Here is a 15,090-nt window from a genome sequence, read left to right as displayed (position 1 = left end):
TGGCTGTTTTGTGCTAGCCTGGCATGGCCAGAACAAATATCACTGTGTAGATATTAGTCTGGGGGATTTCTATATGTGGAACCTGCATTTTCAAGCGGCGGATAAAAAAAATGCCTTTGGTGATAAACCCACCCTACATTTGTATACTGGGCCCTGATTTGTGCCTCACTACTGCGGAGGGAGTGAGATCCAATCACAACTGAGCGGTGCCAGACCAAATCTGGCAATTCTTTTTTTTTTTGCAGTGGCAGATTCGTCTGCTTTCCAGGCTAGTTTTGCAAATATTGTAGGCCTACTTGTTACTCTCCACTACAATTATTAGAAAACTTAGTTACTTTGTAGATTTGAATTATTATTTCAAAACATGCATTAACCACTGCAGCCCTATTTAAAGGTTGACTATTTGACGCGTTGTGGGCATGTAGATCTGCTAGTTTCAAAATATTTAGACGTATGATAACTTGTGAACCCGTTTCACAAGGTATCATTCTGCAAGTTAACATTCTGCATAATGTGTACTTTTACTTTTGATACTTTAAGTATATTTTGATACCAATGCTTTTGTACTTTTACTCAAGTACATTTTGAATACCGGACTTTTACTTGTAACAGAGTATTTCTACATTGCAGTATTGATACTTTTACTTAAGTAAATACAAATTGTAGGTACTTTCTTTCCCACCACTGACAGTGTTGCCATGACAGCTGATTGCAGTAGACTACACAGGTCACAGTTTATGATGCCTGGATGGATGGATTGATCATTTGAAAGTGGATTCATCGCAGAACTGTGCAAATGTATTGTAGGTTAAATGTATGAAAAGTATGGCCAACAGATCTTTGTAAAAAGTAGCCTATTTAACAAGAAAAAAAACAACAACACATAGGTAACCGGAACACTCACCCCAAAACACACTCGCCCCCATTTTTTTCGGGCGAGTGTTCTGGTATTCCACAGATGGACTTGACGATTATCCTACATATCTTGTTAATGAGCCATAATTGATTCATTCTGTCTAGCATGTGCTTCTACAAATTGCATACAAGTGCTTTGACAACTCTGTCTTTTATGACCATTGAATAAAACATGTCATATAGCCTACACAATTATGTGTGTGGGAGTATAAAGGGTTATTATGTCTAACAAACATGCATTATTCAAATCCTATTTACAGACTATGTTGGCTACAGCATGTGAGCTGCTGTCACTGTGAAGCTCAAATATACATCCATCGCATTGATTGAATACTTTATTAGAAGTTCGCAAAAAAAGCACATGAAGGTACAGTTCAATACAAGGTCAGCTAATAGGAATTTAAAAAACCCCAAAAGCCATTGGCTTGTTTCCATTGGGGTCCTTTGTATTCAATAGCATACCTGCCAACCTCAGACGTTAGATAACAGGAGATTTCTTTCCGGGGGGGAAAGAAATCCCATGAATTTTTTAACAGAGTCGATGCAATTTCCAGTATTCTGGTGGATTTTGGAAGGTCTTTTTTCTTTTATCAGGCTTTACTTACATAGGATCCATTAAAAAGTTAAAAGTGGCAATAAAAGACTACAAAGAGCCATATTTAATAATAACTTAATTACTTAAAAGTGACTTATCTCTTTAAAATTGCATTGGACTGGAGTTTATCCAGACATAATATACATAAAGCGACAGTAAAAGAGTAACATTCCCATTCTCTCAGAAAGAGTTTTTTTTGGAGTGTGTGCGTGTGCGTGTGCGTGCATGTGTGTGCGTGCGTGCGCGCGCGCGCGTGCGTGCGTGGGTGGGTGTGTGTGTGTGTGAGAGAGTGAGTACTACGTTCCAACAAAATAAACAATCAAATACTGCCATTGTGATTTGTATATCAAAAACTCAAGGAACTAGCAAATTAGCATGAATGGCCAATCTACCTGGCAACTTATATTTCCAGTAGTATGATTTCAAAATAAAACGTGTCCTGAATTATAACATTACAAGTATAGAGTTTTAAAAACTCTTATTTTGAAATGTGCATCGTTTTGAAAGGAAACTGAGGGTCTCCTTGACTTGCTTGACTCAAGGAAGCTTCCTAGCTTCCTTGACTCAAGGAAGCTTCCTTGCCTTGACTACGTGCGTCAAGCCGTAAAAAGTAAACAAACACACGGACGTGGGACATTAGGAATATAAAGACTTTGGGGCAAAACTAAAAGTTCATATTTACCACCATGCTCTCTGAAACCAAGACAATGTGGGCCTATGGAATAAAAGTGTGTTCTCTTTCGTCATCTTTGCAGAAGGTGAGTAAGTAATTAATCTAATGCTGACAGTGGTGGAAAGTAACGAAGTACATGTACTAAGGTATTTTTTACTTGACTGGAGTATTTCCAATTTGCAATACTTTTACTTCTATTCCAATACACCTCAGAGGCAAATATTATACTTTTACTCCACCACAATTATTTGAAAACTTTCGTTACTAGTTGCTTTGTAGATTTAAATTATTATGACAAAACATACACTAACCGTCCTCAGCCCTATTTAAACTTTGGCTTTTTGAAAATAGCCGATCTACAAGCTCACAACAAGCCATGTGGCTTTGTGAGCTTGTAGATCTGCTATTTTCAAAAATATTTTAATACATTTGATTTTAGCCATGGACCGGTGTATTCATAATTTTTGGGGTCCATTGGACCCCCATCTGAAAATGGTTTGTGCCAGGGACCCCATGACTGGAATCACGTTTATTTATAAGATTAACATTTTAAAAGTATGTTTGTTATATTTTGTTTAAAAATACAATGTGAAATTAATGATAGCTTACAATTTAATTCATTGGGAGTTTATTTTTGTTTTGGTATAAGAAGAGCTAAACCAGCAGAATTTAATGGGGTTAACATGACACCCGAATGTTTTGCGTGCGCGGGAAGGCCGCACGCGCGCACTTGCCTGCCTGACACCATAGAGGTATAGGCTGACACAGGGCCCCGCATTTCTCCCAGATGGCTCTGCCAATAGTGACATTAAATGACAGACAACATGCTGTGTTGCTTGCCGAAAATGACAGATCTACAAGCTATAACAACCTTGCAGGAACAGGAACCCAACCCATTCTTTTGTATATATATATATTTTTGTCATACTTTTTTTGGTACATAGTGGTATTTTTTCTCTGTATTTTTATGTTGATTTTTGAACTGTTTGGTTGCCATTATGTCTATGAAATTAATTCAAGGACCCCAACACAAGTCCGCAAGGACTTTTTTGGTCGGACCTTTTAGACAAAAGTATTATAAATGTAACTGTGTTGTTTTACATTCTTTTGCCTAATACAAATGTCAATCAATTGAATCAATCAATCTAGGACTAGGTTATTCGGCCAAAAGCAGCGGTAAGTGTCTCTAGCTCTGGTCCACCCGTGGTAGCGCAGCGGCCGCAGGCTCTCGTCTTTAGTCAAAAATAAAAAATAAACTTTCGCTACTCACCAAGGCAAAGACAGTTATAAGATGTTGAAAGCCTACTTCCTTTAGTGGGAACACTCTGAGCCCCCCACCTACGTCTAAAATACACTTTTTGGCCAGAAAACTAAATATTTCACCGGAAGAAAAACTTGTTTTAGTTATTCCACTGCGCCCCCTACAGATCCGGTTAATGGAATTATTCTATTGACCAGATCTGTAGGGGGCGCAGCATAATAACTATTAAAAAAAACGTTTAAATATTTTCTTTTCTGGACAAAAAGTGTATTTTAGACGTGAGGTGGGGGGCTCCGAGTGTTCCCACTATGGAAAGTAGGCTTTCAGCATCTGAAAACCGTGTTTGTTTTCGTGAGTAGCAAAAGTGTATTTTTTACATTTACTAAAGACAAGAGGCTCCGCTACCGGGGGGTGTTCAGGCAACGGCTCGAAGGTGAGTACCATAGCGTTAAAGAAGAACTCCTTCTAACGCAGTGGTTCTCAACCAGTGGTCCTTTAGGGGAGTCCAGGTGGTCCCCAGCTAAATGATGGAGAGTTGGTAACCAAATGGACCCTTTATAGATATTTAACTCTCGAGAGAGATGTACCACATCAATATATATATATTATATAATTGTATATAATATATACAAATGCCGAATAAATAATGGACCTTGATATGAAAAGGGTTGAAAACCACTGAGTTCTTCTAACGCAATGGACCAAAGCAGCTAAGCTGTCTCACTCTAGGACCTGGGGGAGGAGTGAACGCTCCTACGAAAGAAGCACATGGTCCTCCACACTCATAAGACAACACTTCTCTCTCGCCAGTATAATTGCTCTGGAATTGATGTCTTTGTACTGTAGTCAGTGTGCGAGTATAGGCATACACAACACAGCCAATATTTTTTTTATTTCATTTAACTGCTTTTAACTTCACTTTTTTTACACGCCAGACTAGACGACAGACGAGTTTCTCTGAAACATAGCACTGAATGGGAGTTTGAATGTAACGGACGGCTCTGCTTGTGGATTGTCTAACCGTTAGAGAGACTAACGGCTCTCTCTCTCTCATAGTACTTGATCATATTTCAGGGAGTCATTTGGGGGTCTTCATCAGCTGTTGAGCTGTATGTAACTATATCATGGCAGAGCTGCCGTGAGACTGAGAGAGAGAGAGAGAGCTATATAGCGTTGGAGTGGAGAGACTGAGAGAGAGAGAGAGAGAGAGGGAGAGAAGAGGGGGATCCGTCTCCACCGGATCGCCGGTTCATCACCATGATCAGCCGGCGCTGGGTCCTCAAGTTTACGTGTCTGACAGCGCTTCAGCTCATCGCCATAATGTGCGTCTTCTGTGCGTCTTCCGACGCGCGGACTGCGCGCTCCAAACCCTCCCATCATGGTAATTATTCATCTTTTGTCGTTAAATGTTTCGATGAATTGCAACAACACACACATGAATGGACCCCAATGTAAACAAGCTATATTAGTGCTTTCTTGGGTTTAATCCTTTTAAATGTTTCAATGAATTGAATACACATGCATGGACCCCAATGGAAACAAGCCATATTTTTTTTGGGCAAACTGTTAATACATATTCAATCAAAATCAATCATTCAAGAGTTTAACATGGATTCTAGCCTTGGTGAAAGACTATCATAGATGTATTATTTGATCGAGTCTGACTTTGACTGATCTCTCACGTATCTATGATATATGCAAATGTAAAATCCATAAAATCCATATATGATAGTCTTGAGCTCTACCATCTTGATAGTCCGACCGATAGGCTACATGGATGGATTCTCTCTCTCTCTCTCTCTCTCTCTCTCTCTCTCTCTCTCTCTCTCTCTCTCTCTCTCTCTCTCTCTCTCTCTCTCCCTCTGTTCGTTTTAATCAGTCAGTCGTTTGCACTGGTGTCGTGAACGAATTGGCTACATTTGTTGCAATCTTCATTTGACTTTAAAAAGAAAAACACCTTGGTATGATATCCTTCTACTAATCGCTTAGTCTTGATCCAAGGCTAGTATCCTACAATCAGGTACAGCCTCCTAGTATGCAGGTGTATTTTTTTTTGCGTGCGCCCTTGTGTCTGTTCCATTTGATTCTGTTGAAATCTGTTCTATTCTCAGTCTCATCGGAATTAATAAAGACATGCATGCACAGACAGACAGACAGACAGACAGACAGACAGACAGACAGACAGACAGACAGTGCATTCTTCATCCATCGCTCCCTCCCTCCTCTCTCTCTCTCTCTCATTCCTTCAAGTTGTGCCTCGAAAGCAGCTCGTTAGCGCACCATACGGTCCAGATCCATCATAACATAGGACAAGGACCCCTTAGATATGAGAGAGAGAGAGAGAGAGAGAGAGAGAGAGAGAGAGAGAGAGAGAGAGAGCGAGAGAGAGAGAGAGAGAGAGAGATAAAGCAGGGACCCCCACTATTGTATAATATTGTGTTGCAGATTCGACCTGTTTGACAGCACTATCATCAGTGTCTGTTGGATTCATGTTAATGTGTATTTTCAGAGAAATGTAACCACTTAAACCCTCAATACTTTGTAAACTTGACCTTTCACTCTATACTTGATCTGCTCTTTTTTTTCCCTACACCTAACCTCTTTGCCAAAAAAAAGCCGATCTACAAGCTCACAACGCCTTGCAGTGCAAGGCGTTGTGGATCTGCTATTTTCACTAGTTTGAGTCCTGGGCAAACATCTGATTCTTGAGCTAAAAAGTTTGTGAACCAGTGGCCCTATATATGCTGTGTCTGTGTGGAAAGGACGTGGTTGTATGATGTTGGTACAAGAAACTTTCTTTGTCAATTTAGTGCAGTGGTTTTCAACCTTTTTCATGCCAAGGACCCCTAAATTGATATGTATTAGCCCGCGGACCCCCATCTGAAAATGTTTTTTTGCCAGGGACCCCCAGAAGCAGAGATTTTAGTTAAAATGTTCGCTTTAAAAAAATATATGTATTCAAAGATATGCACACATTTTCAAGATTTTTCAAAAATAGCAGATCTACAAGCTCATAGCGCGGCACTCGGTGCCGCGCTATGAGCTTGTAGATCTGCTATTTTTGAATAGCCATAGCTAAGTGGTTAAAATGATTATGTCGCTGAGGACCCCCTGGTACCCCCTCGAGGACCACCGGTGGTCCCCGGACCACTGGTTGAAAACCAGTCGATTTAGTGGAAGCTGTTAGAGCGGTTGACTGGTTCAATGTGTCGGTCCAAGTTCATTATTGTTTTAATGATTGATTTTCTCAATGCCAGGCAGCCAGGGCTGGTCTCTTACAGCCACATACTGTGACAATTCATGCGATAAAACCACATAGTGGCTTGTCATTTTGGAAACATAATTGATAGAGTGTAGATCAAAGCTATATATGTCATTTTGTGAGTGACAGATGTAGTAGAACTGTCATTATTTTGATGACAATAGGGTGTGTGTGTGTGTGTGTGTGTGTGTGTGTGTGTGTGTGTTGTGTGTGTGTGTGTGTGTGTGTGTGTGTGTGTGTGTGTGTGTGTGTGTGTGTGTGTGTGTGTGTGTGTGTGTGTGTGTGTGTGTGTGTGTGTGTGTGTGTGTGTGTAGGGGGGCTTTACTCGGCTATATACATTTATGTGGCAGGAAATGAGCCCCCCTCCCAGACATGATGACAACAGACACTCATGAATGTTTAGCACACTAGGTTATAAGCAGCCCCTCATGGATCACTGTGGTGATCAGCTTTGGTGTAGACAGTAGGACAAAAAAGAAGCTGATCTACAATTTACAACGGGTCGTGACGTGACCAACGCTGTTCAAAAGTCATATTGTGACTTATTGATCAAATGTCAAATGGTGACTTGAAGGGGGTATACCCTTCCAGTCAAACGGTGACTTCCCGGGCACTTCCGCACTCCAGGAATGTGGAAGTCCAGTTCTCAGACCCTGGCCTGGAATCGAACCTGTGACAACCAGGGCCTCTGGCTGTCGCCGCGCCGAACGTTGCGAAGTCCACTTGAGCCGACTCAGCCCCGTTCGACTTATGTCCCGACAGGGACAGAATCGTAACTCATATTCCCCAAAAGTCAACATTTTCCTTATTTGCCCTCCCCCCTTCACAGTTTGAAGTTTGGTCGCATTTGTCCCAATAAGTCCCAATATGCCTTTTGGGGGTGAGACAGTGTTGATGTGACACATTGTGAACTTGTTGATCAGCTATTTTATTTTCCGCTGGTTTGTCTTACGAGGAAGGAAGTAAAGGCTTATGTAAATGGTTAAACTTCAAAACACACTGCTGGCTGTCACCTCACCGCGGGGACCCGGGCAATTAATTCCCAGCATAATGTGGAATGTGTCAGAAATGGTGATTGAAGGCAGAGGAAGAAGCTCGTCTATTCATCATCGTTTCATCATGATTGATGAAACGAGGATGCTTCTTGACACGGCCTCTGACTCGCCCTTCCAGGCGTTGTCAGGTCTTGTGTGTGTGTGTGTGTGTGTGTGTGTGTGGGGAAGTCAGAGCGATGTAGAACAGCGCTGGCTGGCAGGAAGTGTTTACCAGGTTGGGGGTCTTTCGGACTGATTGGGAACGATGCCCTTCGGGGAAGGGGGGAGCGGTGCGAACAGGTGCTTATAAATGCTCCGCGGAGACGGGGCGCTAGGCTAGCCTACGTTCAAGCCATGCATGCGCTGTGAGACACAGCGTGGCGCCTGACTTCACGTTAATGTGAAATGAGTGGAAATCATTAGTGTTCCCTTTATAAGCCTCCGCTCGCTCAGTCACTGCTCTCTCTCTCTCTCTCTCTCTGTGTCTCTCCTTTCTCCTCTTTTTTCCCAGCGTTGATGTGCTGTCAGGAATTCACGGTTGCAAAAGAAGAGAAGACAGAGGAGCGGGGGCTGCATGCGATGTCATGTTTGCATACATTTTTAACCCTTTTAGACCGGGAACGCATCTGTGTCATTTTTAGATGTCTTTGGGCTATTCAAAAATAGCAGATCTACAAGCTCATAGCGCGGCACCAAGTGCCGCGCTATGAGCTTGTAGATCTGCTATTTTTGAAAAAAAAATCTTGAAAATATGTGAAAATATTTGAGTATATATATTCTTTTAAAGCAAACATTTTAACTCAAATCTTTGCTTCTGGGGGTCCCTGGAACTAAATATTTTGAGATGGGGGGTCCGCGGCCAAATATATCTAAAAATAAATCAAAATCCTAACAGTATGTTGCTATATCAACTTTTTCCATGACAAGGAACCCCAAAATTATGTGTATTTGGTCCCTGGAACAAAATAATTTGTTCCAGGGACCCCCAGAAGCAAATATTGGAGTTAAAAAAAATATTTTTAAAAATGTATATATATATTCAAAGATTTGCAAAAAAAATGTAGATTTTTCAATGAAATAGCAGATCTACAAGCTCATAGCGCGGCACTCGGTGCCGCGCTATGAGCTTGTAGATCTGCTATTTTTGAATAGCCCAAAGAAATAAAAAAATGACACAGATGTGTTCCCGGTCTTAATGGGTTAATGGGGCCCCCTTTTTCCTTGAGCTTCTCTTGTCGGTTTCGTTCTCCCCCGTCTCCTCTATGCTATGCTCCTGTCCTCCTGTAAGGCCCACTAGGCGGGGATCTGCTTGTGTGAATGATTTTCTCCGATGGCTGACACACTATTAGTGTCAGGCTGTATTTACCAGCCAGCTGTGCTGCCTCACACAGCCAACACACGGGGCTCTCCCCCTCTCCCCTCCCCTCCCCTCCCCTCCCCTCCCCTCCCTTGCTTCGCAAGCGCCATATGAGCGAGACCCTCTGCTTGATGCACGCTCAAACAAATGAAAGTTGAGCTGTGAATATATTTTTGGACCGTCGACGAGCATTCCTTCCGTCAACACGTATGCGTCCTCCCACAAGAGAGATGGTATCTCCATGACGCGACCCCCCCCCCCCCCCTTTTGGAGGGGTCAGAGGCGTTTAAGATCAGTTTAGGGCAGAATGGATTCTTCAGCTCTTCGCAGACGAGCTGCTAAAACGGATATCTGAGAAAACCCGGGGTTTGATGATTGATACACGAGAGCCAGGGCCAAGAGAAAGTTGTAAGGATATCGAGGCAGATTGTACTGGAGAGCGGTTTGCAATTCCACAATGGGATTATTTGATATGAGGAGAAGGAGGAAAATTTAGCTCGCCTGCTGCTGGCGTGTTTTTGGACGCTATATGTGCGTTGCATCAAGCTTTTCGCACACAGAGCAGCACTGGACTCATTTGACCTCCTATAGCAAGACGTTTTTAACAGGCTGACTGAAACCTAACTCTTACTCTGGGCTTTCTCATCGGACTTTCACACCCCAGACTGGGTCAGAGTTCAGACCCAGCAGGGCCCTCCCTTCTGAGTCTTCTCTCTCTCTCTCTCTCTCTCTCTCTCTCTCTCTCTCTCTCTGTCTCTCTGTCTCTCTGTCTCTCTGTCTCTCTCTTTCTCTCTCTCTCTGTCTCTGTCTGTTGTCTGGTCAGAGAGTCCAGTTGGCTCAGCCTCTCTCTACACTTTAGCCCATTAAGACCAGGAACGCATCTGTGTCACTTAGATTAGATTAGATTTCTTTGGCCATTCAAAAATAGCAGATATACAAGCACTCTGTGCCTCGCAGTCGCTATGAGCTTGTAGATCTGCTATTTTTGAAAAGAAAGTCGTGAAAATGTGTGCAAATCTTTGAATATATACACTTTTAACTCTTTTGGGGGGGCCCTAAAACAAAATATTTTGAGATGGGGGTCCGTGGCCAAATACATATAATTTTGGGTGGTCCTTGACAAGAAAAAGTGTGAGAACCACTGATTAGCAACGTTTATTTATTTTTGATTTAGAAGACATTTGTAGAATCCTCCAGAAGCAAAGATTTGAGTTAAAGATGTTCACTTAAAAAGAAAAATAGATATTCAAAGATTTGCACACATTTTCACGCTTTAAAAAAAAATATATATAGCAGATCTACAAGAGCTTGTATATCTGCTATTTTTGAATAGCCCAAAGTATAAAATAATGGTTAAAGTGGTTACGCAGATATGCGTTCCCGGTCTTAATGGGTTAGTGTCAAATCTATCTGGGTTAGATCATGTTCCACCATATCAACGTTTCACCTCTGCAATTTTCTTGGCGGGACGCAAACCTAGCATTCAGGTCAGTTAGTGTGCCGTGTCTCTCGACAGCACAAAGTCGGGCGAGGCACAATAGATTTTGTTCATTAGACACATCGAGTTACTGTAGGTTTGTCAAAAATTATTATAAAGAGGATATTGTATTGTGAAAAATGATCTAGACCAGGGGTCTTCAATGTTTTCAGGCCAAGGACCCCCTAGCTGAGAGAGAGATGAAGCAGGGACCCCCTCTATATTGTATAAAATTGATCTGCTATTTTTGGCTAAAGTTCTCCTCAGAAAAGGGATGCTAGGGTTAATGTGGTTAATGTAAAGTGGTTAATGTAAAAAAAAATCACACAAATATTTGGCGGACCCCCCTGTATTAACTCTGAGGATCCCCTAGGGGGTCCCGGACCCCCTGTTGAAGACCCCATGATCTAGACCACCTATTTTGGGCATCTAAGTATCTTTTTTCAAAAACATCCAGAAATAAGCCAATCTACAAGCTCACAGCATGTCACAAATAGCCCTAAAGTATAAAACAGGACTTAAGTGGTTCAATGTGTTGTTTTGAATTGGCATATTCAAACAATTGGCAAACATATTCATGTTTGACAAGATAAAGAGTTTGCCTTATAACAGTGGTTCTCAACCAGTGGTCCTTGGGTTCCAGGGGGTCCCCAGCAAAATTAGTTAACATATCGTCACAACCATTTTAACCACTTAGCTTTGGCTATTAAAAAATAGCAGATATACAAGCTCATAGCGCGGCACCGAGTGCCGCGCTATGAGCTTGTATATCTGCTATTTTTGAAAAATCTTGAAAATTTGTGCAAATCTTTGAATACACACATTTTTTTTAAGCGAACATTTTAACTAAAATCTCTGCTTCTGGGGGTCCCTGGCACAAAACATTTTCAGATGGGGGGTCCGCGGCCAAATGTATATCAATTTAGGGTCCCTGGCATGAAAAAAGGTGAAAACCACTGCCTTATATAGAACATTCTCATTCACTTATTTATTACACCGTTCTTACATTAACCGTTTAGCTCAAGGTAAGAACAATGGGGGGGGGGGGGGGGGTAGGCAGTCTTTCAGGATAGCACGTTGACTCCATTGTGGTTGCGACATCCCTGGTTCGATTCCCCGCCCCGGGGACCGTCCTTTGTGTTGCTCGTCCTTCCCCCTCTCTCCTCTGCCCTCAGTGTCCTCCTGGCTCTCATGCTGTCCATGTCCGGAACAACAAGAATCGTCAAGAGAGAGCGAGAGACAATGTACAATGGCGGTCAAATCAAATGAAGCTTTTACAGCTTTCACAGAAGCTTACACGCTCAATACATCATGAACCAAGCTGGAGAGGAGAACAGCGAGATGAGGTGTGTTGATGATGAGTGAGGTGGGCTGGGGGGGGGCGGGAGATTTGAACCGTGGTTTGGGGCGAGGGGGTTTTCTGGGGTTTTCTGGGGACTTCGGTCTCACATAGCCAGATGTATTGCAGAGATCTCTGGGCAGAGATCTCTCCAGGCAGTACTACTCTGTCTGGTGACATCTAAATTCAATGTAAGGGGCTTGAACTTGGGTGGAAAATAATTCAGGGGATTCAAAAAAATAACCACTTTGCAGAACCAACGCAAAGACTTAAGGTGACTCTCCACCAAACAGACTACTTCAGACTGCAACAGACTGTTAGTCTGTTGGCAAAAGTTAGCATTTAGTTCAGTGTAAGTAGTCGGCCGATGTGCTCATTGTTTTGCTAATGCGTTAGAGCTGGCAGGCTGGCCGGCTGGCCAGGCAGGGCTTGTTTCTGAAGTGTAGTTACTTATTTGGGCTTGCTTTCAAGATTATTTTTGAAAGTGGTGAAACTGGTTGCTTCTTTTGGGCTTAGACCTGGTCGCTTGTTTCACTCACCGACTCTGGCAACACCGAAGCCAGCTCGGACAAACCTTTGCCCCCCCCCCCCCCCCCTCTCTCCCCCTCTACCACACGGCTCTACCATTCGGCCCAAAGACTGAACATGCTCGGTTTCTCATCGTCTGGTCGCCACCGAGTCGGGACTAAATCGGTGCGGTGGAGAGCTTCCTTTAAGGGAGGTTGGCTGGTACGGTACCATGATTGGTTTTCAATAGGCGTAGGTTTGTTAGCGGCCGTTTTCTCCGCTTGTTCTATAGCCCCTGACATTGAATTTTTGATGTCACTCACTAGGCATATTGGTAGGCAGAGATCTCTGATACATCTATATGCGAGACAAAGGGGTTTCATGGCTTTTCATATTAACTTCAGATCACTTCTCCAGAACGGCAATGACATATGCTGTCAAGAAATGGTGGGCTGAGTTAATTTAGTTTCAATATTTAGCCGTGATTTGATGACACGAGGATGACATTCCCCGCAGTTCATTTTATTTTTGCGTTCATTATGCATTTTGAAGTTGAAATTATACAGTACGGAAAAAACATCCCCTTTCAGGTGGAGTGGGATAATTTATGCATCTAGTTTGTGCAATGATGTGAAAGTGGCTACTGCCACTCACGCTGTCTGATTTATGCTAGAGAGAAGCCAGCCTGTGATGTATTTTTAAGTGAGGCACAGCGCAGCAGTCAGACCAGCACATCAAATAGTTAGCTGCGCACAGATGCCAGAATGTCAAGTAGAACAACATCCTTGACCATGCGCAGGATTTTGCCCATAAGAGAGGGTTATGGAGAGAGAGACGTTTTTGTGTTTTCAAACTATCAGTTCTCTTTAAAACGGTCAACTCGGTGTCACAGATAACAACCGTTTTGTTGTTTGTCGTGCATATTTTGGGGTATGTCATTAATAGGAGAAAATTCTATAAATCTTAACCCATTAAGGCCTGAGACCGATTCTACAAAATGTCTTCTAAATCCTAACAGTTTTATGAAAATACTTATGTTTCTATATCAGAGGTGCTCACAACTTTTTCATGTCAAGGGGCCCCCCCAAAATGATATGTATTTGGCCACGGACCCCCATCTCAAAATATTTTGTTCCAGGGACCCCCCCCCCCAGAAGCAAAGATTTGAGTTGCAAACGTTCGCTTTTAAAAAAATATATATATATTCAAAGATTTGCACAAAGGTTTACGATTTTTCAAAAATAGCAGATCTACAAGCTCGTAGCTACGATCTTGTAGATCTGCTATTTTTTTAATAGCCCAAAGAAATCTAAAAATGACACGGATGCGTTCCCGGTCTTAATGGGTTAAACATTGTTTCCAAAGTAGCCAATGAGTGTGTAAATAAAGCTATTTTCGCCCCAACACAACACTTGACGTCACGACAACGTTTTACGTCACGACAGCGCTCTGAGTCTGCCTCATCCGTATAGGGCTCTCTGATTCATCAGAAACCCTTAACCCATTAAGACCTGGAACTGGTGTCATTTTTAGATTTGAGCTAAAAAGCATTATTTTACACTTTAGGCTATTCAAAAATAGCAGATATACAAGCTCATAGCGCGGCACCGAGTGCCGCGCTACGAGCTTGTAGATCTGCTATTTTTGAAAAATCGTGAAAATTTGTGCAAATCTTTGAATATATATATTTTTAAAGTGAACATTTGTAACTCAAATCTTTGGCTTCTGGGGGGTCCCTGGAACAAAATATTTTGATGGGGGTCCTCGGCCAAATACATATAATTTTGGGGGTCCTTGACATGAAAAAGATTGAACACCACTGATATAGAAACATACGTTTTTCAGAAACTGTTGAGATTTAGGATACATGTAGAATCGGCTTCAGGTCTTAATGGGTTAAGAAAACCCAACATTTTGGACCCAGACTTTGACCTTTATCAGAAAGGCACTGTCTGGGGGCCGAGGAGGCGATGATGATGACGTGCCCCCCCCCCCCCCCCCCAGCCGCCAACCGCAAGACGCAAACACAGCTGTGTATGGTACATAGACAAATAAAGAAATGATCGTGAGCTGATGGCAACCCCCCCCCCCCCCCCACCCCAAAAACCCCCCTTTCTTCTCTTGGTGGAAGCTGGAGGCTTTCCACTTTGAGTCGGTGCCAGACATGTGCTTCCCATGACAGAGGGAGGGAGGGGGGGGGGAGTTACAGAGCCCTGTAAATGAAACCCATCGTCGGGGACGGTACACTGTATTAACAGGCTTGTTTCGCACAGCGCCGCTCCAGAGAGCTCCTCTCTCAGACTCCTGACCTTTTGTTTGCCAGGCTTCACGGGCACCTCGCCAGGCAAGGCAGGCAGCGGGGCTTTGTGGGCAAAGGGTGTGTGTGTGTGTGTGTGTGTGTGTGTGTGGTGTGTGTGGTGTGTGTGTGTGTGTGTGTGTGTGTGCGTGTGCGTGTGCGTGTGCGTGTGCGTGTGTGTGTGTGTGTGAGGGGGTTATAGCGGGAGAGAGAGGGGCAGGGACGTGTTATACCTGCCATAATAACGAGCAGAACGACACCGGTTCTCGGACGGGCATTGACCCCCCCCACCCCAACCCCCCTCGCTTCCCGCGGAGCCAAGAGGGAATTTTTGTGGCAGGACCATCCATTTCCCATAGAATAATTACATGCTG

General features: G+C 43.0%; 1 protein-coding gene across 1 annotated transcript in view; it reads left to right on the top strand.

The window, feature by feature from the left end:
- Positions 1-4,649: 4,649 nt before the first annotated feature.
- Positions 4,650-15,090, top strand: part of adam12a (ADAM metallopeptidase domain 12a) — a gene marked incomplete at its 3' end in the record, with an annotated part of 211,479 nt that continues 201,038 nt past the window's right edge. Inside the window, exon 1 of the mRNA XM_080455765.1 lies at positions 4,650-4,825. Coding sequence (XP_080311891.1) covers positions 4,702-4,825 — 124 coding nt within the window. The 5' untranslated portion in view covers positions 4,650-4,701. The remainder of the gene's footprint in view (positions 4,826-15,090) is intronic.

The sequence above is a fragment of the Gymnoscopelus braueri genome, assembly GCF_963280865.1.
Source record: "Gymnoscopelus braueri genome assembly, chromosome: 17".
Taxonomy (NCBI): domain Eukaryota; kingdom Metazoa; phylum Chordata; class Actinopteri; order Myctophiformes; family Myctophidae; genus Gymnoscopelus; species Gymnoscopelus braueri.
The sequence above is the reverse complement of the archived record's forward strand: the minus strand, read 5'-3'. Positions and strand labels throughout refer to the sequence as shown.